General features: G+C 43.8%; 1 protein-coding gene across 1 annotated transcript; it reads left to right on the top strand.

Annotated features, from left to right (window-relative positions):
- The first annotated feature begins 2,267 nt into the window (after window positions 1-2,267).
- On the top strand, window positions 2,268-11,485 carry NRPB1 (RNA polymerase II large subunit). Its single transcript, XM_086510545.1, has 15 exons — window positions 2,268-2,407; window positions 2,522-2,660; window positions 4,222-4,485; window positions 4,580-4,888; window positions 5,100-5,258; window positions 5,347-5,508; window positions 5,597-5,817; window positions 5,913-6,054; window positions 6,146-6,481; window positions 6,564-6,850; window positions 6,970-7,228; window positions 7,366-10,433; window positions 10,517-10,609; window positions 10,694-10,747; window positions 10,827-11,485. The coding sequence occupies exons 2-15, from the start codon at window positions 2,577-2,579 to the stop codon at window positions 10,906-10,908; spliced, it is 5,520 nt and encodes a 1,839-aa protein (XP_086366671.1). The 5' UTR covers window positions 2,268-2,407; window positions 2,522-2,576; the 3' UTR covers window positions 10,909-11,485.
- The last annotated feature ends 1,116 nt before the right edge of the window (window positions 11,486-12,601 follow it).

The following is a 12,601-nucleotide window of genomic DNA, read 5'->3' as shown; positions in this document are numbered from 1 at the left end:
TTTGTTGCTCTCTCCACCCAAGCACTCTTGTTATTCTCATTAGGAATCTATTCTAATGAAATGCTCACTACGTTCATGCTATTTTCTGCTACACACAAGTTACTAGGCCATTAAATGCTACATATTGTCTGGTGATGGGCAGTCCTAGCATTGAAGTCCCCTAGTATGATAATGTCACCATCCTTGGAAAGCTCTCATATGTCATTATCCATTAGGAGGAAAGTGACAACTAGCAATGTGGAGGTATCTGCTTATCGTTGCTCTTAGCCTCACCCACATGTACCTAGCGTGCTCATCCTTGCGTGCTATATATATCAATGGCTGCAACTCTTCCTTGAATAAAATTGCCACTCCCTATGAGCCCCATCCTCGATGCTCCGATCTGGTCTCCTGTCTGCAGGCTGTCTCCAATCTATATCCGCTCACCTGTGGCATGGATTGCCCAGGGGCTTGATGCGTCTCATACTAGAAAATGATGTCTCTCCTAGTGAAACAATCCTCAAAGGCAACTACATCAAGACGGAGTGACCCTTACAATTCCAGGCTGCCATCTTTAGTGTGGTCCCATAGGTTTCGCACCGTCATGCGGAGCGTTGCTCCAATATCATCACCCTTCCATCCCTATAAAAAGAAATCTTCCCTTTCTCACTTGCTTCTCTAATTTTTGGCATTACCTCTTGCATATGAGCAATTTGCAAGAGGGTGAGGTCATCTCCAAGAAATATGCATGTCTTCTTTAGAGTCGGTCTCTTCTTCAAGAAGTCCTTCTTCGCTTCCATGGAGGGGTAACAGAGGATGAGTGCCCTTTCCTTCGAGGTTTCCCCATTGCTCCCACTTTTCTTATTGCCCACTCTCCAAGCCCTTGTATGCGTCTGCTCGTTAACCCCCACTAGAGTCACGAGTTCTTTCACCTCTTCATCCACATTATCTTGGTCTTTGAGGCCACATATCCTTACGTGTAAGGCCCGCACACGTCTAGTGTCAGGTTAATGATGGTTGGTGTGGGGGTGGAGGTTATTTCCTTGCCCTTTCCTTTCTTGACAATGTCGATCCATTTCTCGGCCTCTTTTGCTTTTTGTTGGGTCTTTGTGATGACATCTACCCACGAGGTCGTCATTTCTTTTTGTTGCTCCTCACCTTCTTTGATGGCCCACACTTGTTCTTTAATCGTGTTAAGCTCTTCAATTACTGAAGGTTGAAGCTCTCCCTCTTCGAGGACATGTTGCGATCGCACCTCTACAAGCTCTTTCTTGAGTAGTGCGATTCCATCTTGGGCATTCACACAATCCTCAAGTGTATGTATCGTGCTTTCTTGTGCCGACACGCGCTCGTCGAGTGCCTTAATAGTACCTAGGAGGTGGCGATTAATCTTGTTGATGGACTCACTCATTTCTTCCTTGCATTTTTGAATGGCATCCTCTAGAGGTTCATCCTTGCCATTTTGTTTCCTCATGAGTGAAGGCCGCAAAAGGAGAGGGAGAGAAATAGAATGAAGTGAAGAAGAAGATAAAGTGGGGAAAGGGAAGAGGGGGAAAAATCACCTGGATGGATATCCACTGCAAAAACCCGCACTCGCATAATTGAAGAGAGAGAGGAGAGAGAGAGAGAGAAATGAAATATTATATTTCAAAAAGCCAAAGGTGACCTATGAGACCAGAAAGTTACAATGTGGTGGATTTGATACAAAGTCCGAGTAACAAAATGAATATACTACAGAATCCTAAGTTGCTAGATGTGAGCTAAGCAACTAGTTGGGCTTGTGTAGGATATGGGTGGGGGTGAAGTGAGTGGGGGACTAAGACAACACAACGTGGAGAGAGAGAGAGAGAGAGAGAGAGAGAGAAGCAAAAAGTCGGTTTGCCTTTCTCTAGAGAGAGAGGCCACCACCTTCATAGCTTCGCGAGAGAGCAAGACAAAGGCACCTGCCAAGTGACGTGCAATCTCATCGTAGATTCTTCTACCAAGTTGTCCACCCGCCACCCTACCCTCACCTTCTCTCTTCCTCTCCAACCACGCAATCTTGTGTAAATTCCACCTAATTCGCCTATTGCCTATATCGTGCAGACATGTTGTCAACAAATTTTGATTGTTTAACGATTGAATTTCAGCTCCTAATGTTGCCTCAATACTAAACCATATCAGCAAATTTCTTTGGCAAGGCCAACCAAGCAAGACTCGGTTTCATTAGTATGAGAGGACCATTTGTGGTTTCATCCAACCTGTTTCATCTTAGGGTTGCCCACGACTCTGGCTACATTATTCTCACAGTTCTCTCCCCGCCCCGCACGCTTATATATACCACCACCGCCCGCGTCAGGGTCTTTTACGCCTTTCTCCCTCTTTCCCTCCCTTGGCTCTTCTCGATCTGCTGGAATTGTTTAGCAACCGGCTCGACAGACGTCCTTAGGTGCCACGCCTTTCCTGCGCTCCTCGTCCCTACTTGACGATCTTTTCTGCGTGATATGCCTCTGCTGATCAGTGTCTCCTTCATAGGCCTAACTCAAACGTCTCCTGCTTCCAGGTCATCTGGGCGGCTGTAGTGTACAAAATACAACAAAGAGCAGAAGGACTTCGCTATGGACCAGCGCTTTGCCTACTCACCGGCCGACCTGGCCAAGGTGAAATATGTACAGTTTGGCATCATGAGCCCGGATGAAATTGTAAGACCCTCGCACTCTTGCAATGTATGCATTTGCGTTTGCTAGTGTAACCGGCACTCAATTCTCTCAAGATGGAGTGTGATCACTCTAAAACGAGCCTTACCCACAAGTACAATAGAACAGGAGAAAACTACTCAGAAAGTCATTCTTTTGTACCAAAACGAGTCTGAACAGATTGAATTGGACAGGATGAAAACTTTTTACAAGATAGCTGTGTACTATAGAAGGCATTTGTGGAATGTGCATTTCGTTTCAATAGGTCAGAACTGTGTGCATGCATGCATGCCTGCATTCACGAGAGAGGAGTAGTGTAAACAGCACTCAATTCTCTCAAGATGGAGTGTGATCACTCTAAAACGAGCCTAACCCGCAAGTACAATAGAGCAGGAGAAAACTACTCAGAAAGTCATTCTTTTGTACCAAAACGAGTCTGGACAGATTGAATTGGACAGGATGAAAACTTTTTACAAGATAGCTGTGTACTATAGAAGGCATTTGTGGAATGTGCATTTCGTTTCAATAGGTCAGAACTGTGTGCATTCATGCATGCCTGCATTCACGAGAGAGGAGTAGCTCAGTTCATAGGGACAATTGATGTCCGAGTGGGCTACAGTTTGAGTCCAGCTATGGTTTATTTGGTGAGCAAATTTGTGAAGAAACAGCTTCTGGATAGCCATTGTTTGTTAGCACCAAATAGGATGGCTACTCAAAGGAGGGGAATTTAGAATGTCGCTTTTGCAAGTGCTGGTTATGGCCATCAACGATAAATCACACACCTGACCTCTGTGACATGGAGGCAAGATAAAAAACAAGAAATATTATACGGTTGCAGAACTCATCTTACAAACATATGAAATGCACATAAGGCTGATTGCCAATCAGTTTGCCAAGAGGGCTAGAATCCAACACCCTAGGTTTATGAGCCAACTGCTCTCACGAGGTTGCAGTACTTTTAGTCTGCTTTAGCTGGACCACTGAAGAACCATTCAAACAATTGCAGCAGACTAACTTCTCGAGATGAGGCAATGTGGGATAGGCTATAAGGCCCTCTTGTTCTCTGTAGCCATCAACCTGAACCGCCATAGATTCATACCTTTTGGGTTTTTAGCCTGCCTAACGGGTTGGGTCAGTTGTGGCATGTGAGACAGTCTTGTGAACAGGTTATTTAGGGATCACTTTATTTTAGTGTCAGGGCACTAGTATTGACTTGTGAAAATCATATGATGGATATGCTGCTTTGACAATTGGTGTATAGTTTTTGATGGCAGTTCAGATGATTAGCTCGTGCTGATCAGTTTAGTTTTTAGGCTATCTTGACTTGTGCTTTTTGGCATCAGTCGTGAGAAGTGTTGACAAATATTTATTGTTGCATCCTCCCTTGCTCAATTCGGGAAAAGAGCATTTTTGCCTGTTTATTTGAGGCACTTGAAGTTTGAATTTTGATCTTTGGTTCGATACTGTTGTTGACTACTGTCATTTGCCTGCATTCCCCCATTTTTAAGTCTGGTATTAGCTGGGTGTTGTGACGATATCTAAAGATGGTTCTGTGTTTTGAGGACAGCGGCAAATGTCAGTGGTGAAAATTGAGAGCAGTGAGACATATGATAGAGGGAAGCCCAAGCTTGGCGGTCTCAGTGATCTTCGGCTTGGAACCATTGATCGTCAAGTGAAGTGTGACACATGTGCAGGGAACATGTCTGAATGCCCTGGGCATTTTGGTCATTTGGAGTTGGCAAAGCCGATGTTCCATATTGGGTTTTTGAAAACTATTCTGTCGATCTTGCGATGTGTGTGTTATAATTGCTCAAGACTGCTTGCAGACGAGGTACGTTGGTCTTAAAGTGCCTTCTTTGGTTATGGAATTTGTGGATGTTGCACAAGATTGATTTCTGTCATCGGTTTGGATTTTTCATCTACAGGAGGATCATCGATTTAAAGTAGCCAAAAAAATTAGAAATCCAAAGCACAGATTACGGAGAATGCTTGATTGCTGTAAGAGCAAGCAGAAGTGTGAAGGAGGCGATGACATTGATGATGATCAAGCACAAGACGAGGAGGCAGAGAAAAAAAAGAGGCATGGTGGTTGTGGATATCAGCAGCCAAAAATCTACATTGACGGCATGAAGATAATGGCTGAATTCAAAGCCAGCAAGAAGAAGACAGACAGTGATGAGCAACAGTTTTTACCAGAACCTGTTGAAAGAAAGCAACAGCTTAGTGCAGAGAAAGTAAATTTCAGTTCATTTGCTAATTCTTCTTTGTTTCCGTCTCTGCTTTTTCTTTTGATAGAGTTTCTAGGTATTGTCTATGTGGATTTTTACTTCTGGCAAACTGGTGATCTAAAGTGACTATGCTTGATATTTGTTGTACGTCCCAATTCGTGTTGAATACTATTGAGGTTAAGTGAAGCTCAACTTTGTTCCTTTGGTGGCTGTTCAGGTGCTTGGTATCTTGAAGCAGATTAGTGATGATGATTGTATGCTCATGGGATTTAATGCTAAGTATGCACGTCCTGATTGGATGGTTTTACAAGTATTGCCAGTTCCTCCACCTCCTGTCAGACCCTCTGTAATGATGGACACTTCTGCTCGCAGTGAGGCAAGTGCTTTTATCTAGTGTTTTTTGACTTTATTGTATTTTTGGATTTGCTAACATATCCATGCTGAACATATGATCACTGTAACAGGATGATTTGACTCATCAGCTTGCTATGATTATCCGCCATAACAACAACTTGAAGCGCCAAGAGCAGAATGGGGCTCCTACACATATTATCAACGAGTTTGCTCAACTGTTACAATTTCACATTGCTACATATTTTGACAATGACTTACCAGGCCAACCACGAGTGTGTGATTCATCTGATTAGGACTTCAATTTTATAATTTGTTACTGTATTGATTTTTTCTAACAGACTGTCTCTTCTTTCACAAAAGGCAACTCAACGGTCTGGAAGGCCAATCAAGTCAATATGTCAGAGGTTGAAGGCAAAAGAGGGGCGCATCAGAGGAAATTTAATGGGTAAGAGAGTGGACTTCTCTGCAAGGACGGTCATCACACCTGATCCAAACATCAATATTGATGAGCTAGGAGTTCCTTGGAGTATTGCTTTGAACCTTACATATCCAGAGACAGTTACTCCTTACAATATGGAAAGGTTTGAGAACTCTTTAATATTTCTTTGTGTAACCTGAAGGGTGAAACCTTTTTTCCTCATTTCTCCTTTTTGATGTGGTAAGTTTTTCTTAACAGATTAAAGGAACTTGTGGAATATGGGCCACACCCTCCTCCTGGTAAAACAGGGGCCAGGTATATTATCAGGGAGGATGGTCAGCGTCTTGATCTTCGCTTTCTGAAGAAAAGCAGTGATCGACATCTTGTACATGGATACAAGGTGGGTTTGTAACGGTTAAAGTTTTGTGTGGGCATGTACCAGAAAAGTGAAGATTGTTAAGTTTATCTCTACTTACTCACTGTTGTCACAGGTGGAGAGGCATCTTAATGATGGAGACTTTGTGTTGTTCAATCGTCAACCCAGTCTACACAAAATGTCTATTATGGGGCATAAAATAAGAATTATGCCCTATTCTACCTTCCGATTGAATCTTTCAGTCACTTCACCGTACAATGCTGATTTTGATGGTGATGAGATGAACATGCACGTGCCTCAGTCTTTTGAGACCAGGGCGGAAGTGCTAGAGTTGATGATGGTACCAAAGTGCATTGTCTCTCCTCAGTCAAACCGCCCAGTCATAGGCATTGTTCAAGACACACTTCTGGGTTGTCGTAAGGTCACTAAGAGAGACACGTTCATTGAGAAGGCATGTGTCAAAATTTATTTCGAGTTTTTGTTGTATTGCTTTCTTGGTTTGTGATTGACCTGTTCGATGCTGGCATCCTTAGGATGTCTTTATGAACATATTGATGTGGTGGGAAGATTTTGATGGCAAAATTCCTGCTCCGACTATCATAAAGCCGAGACCGATGTGGACAGGGAAGCAGATATTTGGTCTCATCATACCTAAGCAGATAAATTTAATTCGTACTGCAGCTTGGCATGATGATACTGAGGCTCCAGACTTTTCACCTGGTGACACAATGATTCGCATTGAAAGGGGAGAGTTAATTGCAGGAACTCTTTGCAAGAAAACTCTTGGCACATCTTGTGGAAGTCTTATCCATGTGATTTGGTAGGATGGCTCAAATGCTCTTCGTTTCTTCTTTGCTTTCTTATTGTAGTTGATTTATACAATTTACAGTTATGGACTATGCAGTTTTGAAATTGACTGCTGGTTTTCCATTTCACCAGGGAAGAAGTGGGACCGGATGCTGCTCGCAAGTTCCTCGGTCACACACAGTGGCTTGTAAATTATTGGTTACTTCAGCATGGTTTTAGCATAGGAATTGGTGACACTATTGCTGATGCTGCCACAATGGAGAGGATTACAGAGACAATCAATAAAGCAAAGAGTGAGGTGAAAGAACTTATCAGGATGGCTCAAGACAAGCAGCTGGAGGCAGAGCCTGGCAGGACAACTATGGAGTCTTTTGAAAACAGAGTTAATCAGGTCCTGATTGGCAATTTTGTCTTTTTTCTCTCATATTTGATTCAATTGTTGTTTCTGTACCACGTCAAATTTTATTTGAACATGAGATTCTTACTTCTGACCATACTTAGTTCCTTTTCTCCTGCTTATGAGTGCAGGTGCTCAACAAAGCACGTGATGATGCTGGAGCCAGTGCTCAACGCAGCTTGTCTGAAAGCAACAATGTCAAGGCTATGGTCACAGCTGGTTCAAAGGGTTCATTTATCAACATCTCGCAAATGATTGCTTGTGTGGGGCAGCAAAACGTAGAAGGAAAACGTATCCCCTATGGATTTGTTGATAGAACTCTGCCACACTTTACAAAGGATGATTATGGGCCAGAAAGTCGTGGTTTTGTGGAGAACTCCTACCTGAGAGGGCTCACACCTCAGGAGTTCTTCTTTCATGCAATGGGAGGTAGAGAGGGGCTTATTGATACAGCCGTAAAAACTTCTGAAACAGGTTACATTCAGAGGAGGTTAGTCAAAGCTATGGAGGATGTTATGGTAAAGTATGACGGAACAGTCCGTAACTCTCTCGGTGATGTCATTCAATTCCTTTATGGTGAAGATGGCATGGATGCTGTTTGGATAGAATCTCAGAAAGTTGATTCAATCAAGATGAAGAAAAAAGAGTTTGACAGGACATACAGGTTTGAAATTGATGCAGAGAATTGGAATCCAGATTACATGTTGCCAGAGCATGTGGAAGATCTAAGAACCATTCAAGAGTTCCGCAATGTGTTTGATGCAGAAGTTCAGAAGCTTGAGACAGATAGACGACAGCTGTGTACAGAAATTGCACCATCGGGAGATAATTCGTGGCCGTTGCCTGTAAATCTTAAAAGGCTCATTTGGAATGCTCAAAAGATCTTTAAGATAGATTTCAAGAGACCATCAGATATGCATCCCATGGAAATAGTCGAGGCAGTTGATAAGCTTCAGGAGAGGTTGAAGGTTGTTCCTGGAGATGACCATCTTAGTGTGGAAGCACAAAAGAATGCCACTTTGTTTTTCAATTGCTTACTACGTAGTACTCTTGCCAGCAAACGAGTACTGAAAGAATATAGGCTCACAAAGGAGGCATTTGAGTGGGTCATTGGCGAAATCGAAACTCGGTTTCTGCAGTCACTGGTAGCACCAGGGGAGATGATTGGGTGTGTTGCTGCTCAGTCCATTGGTGAGCCTGCCACTCAGATGACATTGAACACTTTTCATTATGCTGGTGTTAGTGCAAAGAATGTTACGTTAGGAGTCCCTCGATTGAGAGAGATTATTAATGTTGCCAAAAAGATCAAGACCCCGTCTCTGTCTGTTTTCTTGAAGCCAGAGGTGAACAAGTTGAAAGAACGGGCAAAGAATGTGCAATGTGCTCTTGAATATACCACCCTTCGAAGTGTGACGCAAGCCACAGAAATATGGTATGATCCTGACCCCATGAGCACGATAATTGAAGAGGACGTGGAGTTTGTTAGGTCATACTATGAGATGCCTGATGAGGAGGTAGCACCAGAAAAAATCTCTCCTTGGCTTCTTCGTATCGAGCTGAACCGTGAAATGATGGTCGACAAGAAGCTCAGTATGGCAGACATAGCGGAAAAAATCAATCTTGAATTTGATGATGATTTGACATGCATATTTAATGATGATAATGCTGAGAAGCTCATTTTGCGAGTACGCATCATGAATGATGAAGCTCAAAAAGGAGAGGCGGCTGATCAGTCAGAGGATGATGTGTTCTTGAAGAGAATTGAGAGTAACATGCTTACTGAGATGGCTTTGAGGGGAATTCCCGACATCAACAAGGTTTTCATAAAGTCTACCAAATTCAACAAGTTTGATGAGGTGGATGGGTTTAAGCCAGATACTGAGTGGATGCTTGATACTGAAGGAGTGAACATGCTAGCAGTCATGTGTCATGAAGACGTGGATGCAACAAGAACAATCAGTAATCACCTGATTGAGGTTATTGAAGTGCTGGGAATTGAAGCTGTGAGGCAGTCACTTTTAAGTGAGCTTCGCATTGTTATCTCTTTCGATGCTTCTTATGTAAACTACAGACATTTGGCAATTCTTTGTGATGTAATGACCTATAGGGGTCATCTTATGGCTATTACACGGCACGGTATCAACCGGAACGACACAGGCCCTATGATGCGATGCTCTTTTGAGGAGACTGTGGACATCCTTCTAGATGCAGCAGCATTTGCAGAGGCTGATCATCTCCGGGGTGTCACAGAAAATATCATGCTCGGACAATTGGCTCCAATTGGTACTGGTGATCATGCTCTGCTCCTCAATGAAGAGATGCTGAAGCAGGCTATTGAATTGCAGCTACCTAGTTACATGGATGGTCTAGATTTTGGCATGACTCCTGCACGGGCATCGCCAATCAACAGGTCACCGACTCATGATGGAATGATGTCTCCAAGCTACCTGCTGAGTCCAAATGCCCGGGCATCACCAATTAGTGATGCTCAATTCTCACCCTATGTGGGTGGATTGAATTTTTCTCCAGTATCCTCTCCAGGGTACAGTCCTTTATCCCCTGGTTATTCACCTCAATCACCCGCCTACAGTCCTTCATCACCTGGTTATAGTCCGGCGTCACCAGGGTATAGTCCAGCATCTCCAGGGTATAGTCCTCAATCACCCGCTTACAGTCCAACCTCCCCAGGATATAGTCCGTCATCACCGACCTACTCACCGACAAGCCCTTCCTACTCCCCAACAAGCCCTTCCTACTCGCCAACAAGCCCTTCGTATTCGCCAACAAGTCCATCATATTCACCGACCAGTCCTAGTTACAGTCCAACCTCGCCTAGCTACAGTCCAACTAGCCCAAGTTACAGTCCTACATCTCCTGCCTACAGCCCAACGTCGCCTAGCTATAGTCCAACTAGCCCGAGTTACAGCCCGACGTCCCCGAGCTATAGTCCAAGTTCACCAGCATACAGTCCTACATCACCTGCATATAGCCCAACTTCCCCAAGCTACAGCCCTACATCTCCAAGTTACAGCCCCACGTCCCCGGCATACAGTCCGACATCTCCGAGTTACAGCCCTACATCGCCTGCTTATAGCCCGACGTCCCCCAGCTATAGCCCAACTTCACCTGCGTATTCCCCCAGCAGTCCCCGGTATTCGCCTTCAAATCCATCTTATAGTCCTACATCGCCAAGCTACAGGTACGCTTATTTTTTGCATCTGGGAAAACATGTGTTGATGTTATTTTGTGGTTTAGTTTCTTAATTGCAACTTGTGTTTGTAGCCCTACTTCACCATCGTACTCGCCCACTTCCCCCTCGTATCAGCCAACAAGTCCTTCGTACAGTCCTGGCTCTCCCACGTATTCTCCAACCAGGTATAGATGGCCAATCTTTCATATTGGTTGGTAGGTTTGGTTAAGTTTTGAGGGTTCATTTTGATTGATTTTTTTGTTTTGCAGCCCGAGTTACACTCCTGCTAGTCCTGCCTATAGTCCTACATCTCCTCAGTACAGGTAATGGAGTCATGAAAGCTGCCCAGTCCTGCAATTCAGTGTAGTTAATATTGACCTCCCTTTTGATGTATTTGTGCAGTCCAAGTGGGAGCTATTCACCTACTGCTCCGGGCTTTTCGCCTTCGTCAAGCCAATACACTCCTACTGGAAGCAGTAGATGAACTGAGAGTAAGGCTCTTGCATTGAAACTTGGAATAGTGCTAGTGCAGAGTGTTCTTTGAGTTGAGAAAGTGCACGGCGAAGCCACTGCACTTCTGACCTGACCATCCTTCTCGTCGACGGTGAAGCAACTAACAGAGTCGAACTTTTTAAAGCTTTCTTTGCACTCAGTCTAAAACCAAAAAAAAGAAAGGTTTTTCTTGAACTGTGCTGCTCATGAGGCTGCTTACTGGGGAGGATGGTGGATGATGACATGTGACGCTTGTGAGGAGCTATGGAGTCATGGACCTGTGGTGTTGTATATGGTTATGGAAACTTCCCAAAGCTACGCAGGGTCCAGCTAGATCGGGGATATTTAATGTGCGGATATTCAGAGACTGCTTTTGTTGAGCTCTGTTGATGTGCTTGAAAACATGAGGCAGAAATCCTGCTTGTATACTGATTGAGGCAATTTGAAGTGTTGTTTCCAGCACTTTGTAACTCGAGCGGTGGCTGACTAGGACACATGCTGTTTGTTGTACATATATTGAACTGTTAGTATATTACTGTCTGGCTATTGAAAATGAAATTTTATCTCTCTTTCTCTCTCTCTCTCTCTCTCTCTCTCTCTCTGCATATGATGCCGCATTCATCAGAGTTGAGCCCAAAAAGAGTAGTTTCAATTGTGTGATTTGCTATTATCAAAGTGTGGATAATTATAAAGGTGCATGTTCTTTTGTCCATGCTAGCTTAGAAACGCTTACTGTAGAAAACTGCAACAAGAATGTGTTTCTCATCAATGCTGAGCTTTTTAAGGCAGAGTGTTGGGAGTGGTTGGTGATATCTCGAATGTGCTAACATGGCCTAAAGATGGAAGTCTTAATTTGGAATATTCCTTTTGGCATGATATTACAGGCCTTTGAGGAAAAGCAAAAAAAGTGTTTAATTTGTTTTCCTGTGGTCCCTCTCTTCAATGGTCTCATGGAATATCGTCTTGTTTTATTGTGGGCGTCAAAATGCTTGTGGATGTAAGCAGTGCTCACATATCCTGGTTTGCAGTGTAAATTTCCCAGTTGATAACAACAATTCCTTGTTGTAAACTGCTCAGATCTTTATTTTCAAGGTTAAAAGTTGGAAATTTTAGTTGTAAATCCCTGCAAATACCCTTGATTTTGGCATAAATCCTGGTTGTCAAACTGAGAAATGAAATGCTTTATTAACGTCTTCAGAAGGCCAGAATGACCTATGAGACCAGAAAGTTACAATGTGGTGGATTTGATACAAAGTCAGTAATGACAATAAAATGCTATGGAATTTGAAACAGCTAGGAGTGATCGAGGTAGCTAGGTGGGATAGCTAAATCACAGGTCACAAAAGATGCAGCTAGGTGGGATAGCTAAATCACAGATCACAAAAGATCTAGCATCGGTCGTTGGTAGATCTCATCAATCTCCTCCCTAGTCAATAGCCCGACCGGGCGTCGTGCATGTCGGGCCAAAGTGATTCGAATCTCGTGATGTAGCCTTCGTCAATGCTGTGTAGTCCTCCCTAGTCGTGGGCATCCGGATCTCCCTAGCTCGATCGCTCGGTCGACCAGTGTGCCTTTGGTGTGAGGTGGCGAGCTCTCGTGGTAGTAGCTCCTCCGGGTGTCCAGTGTCTGCTCTAAATAAGTCTGTGATCCGTCTTTGAGACTGGCTGGCCTCTCCTCTCATCAGG

Source organism: Adiantum capillus-veneris, chromosome 4 (genome assembly GCF_014529385.1).
Source record: "Adiantum capillus-veneris isolate H3 chromosome 4, ASM1452938v2, whole genome shotgun sequence".
In the NCBI taxonomy this organism is placed as follows: domain Eukaryota; kingdom Viridiplantae; phylum Streptophyta; class Polypodiopsida; order Polypodiales; family Pteridaceae; genus Adiantum; species Adiantum capillus-veneris.
This window is presented reverse-complemented; position numbering and strand designations above follow the sequence as displayed.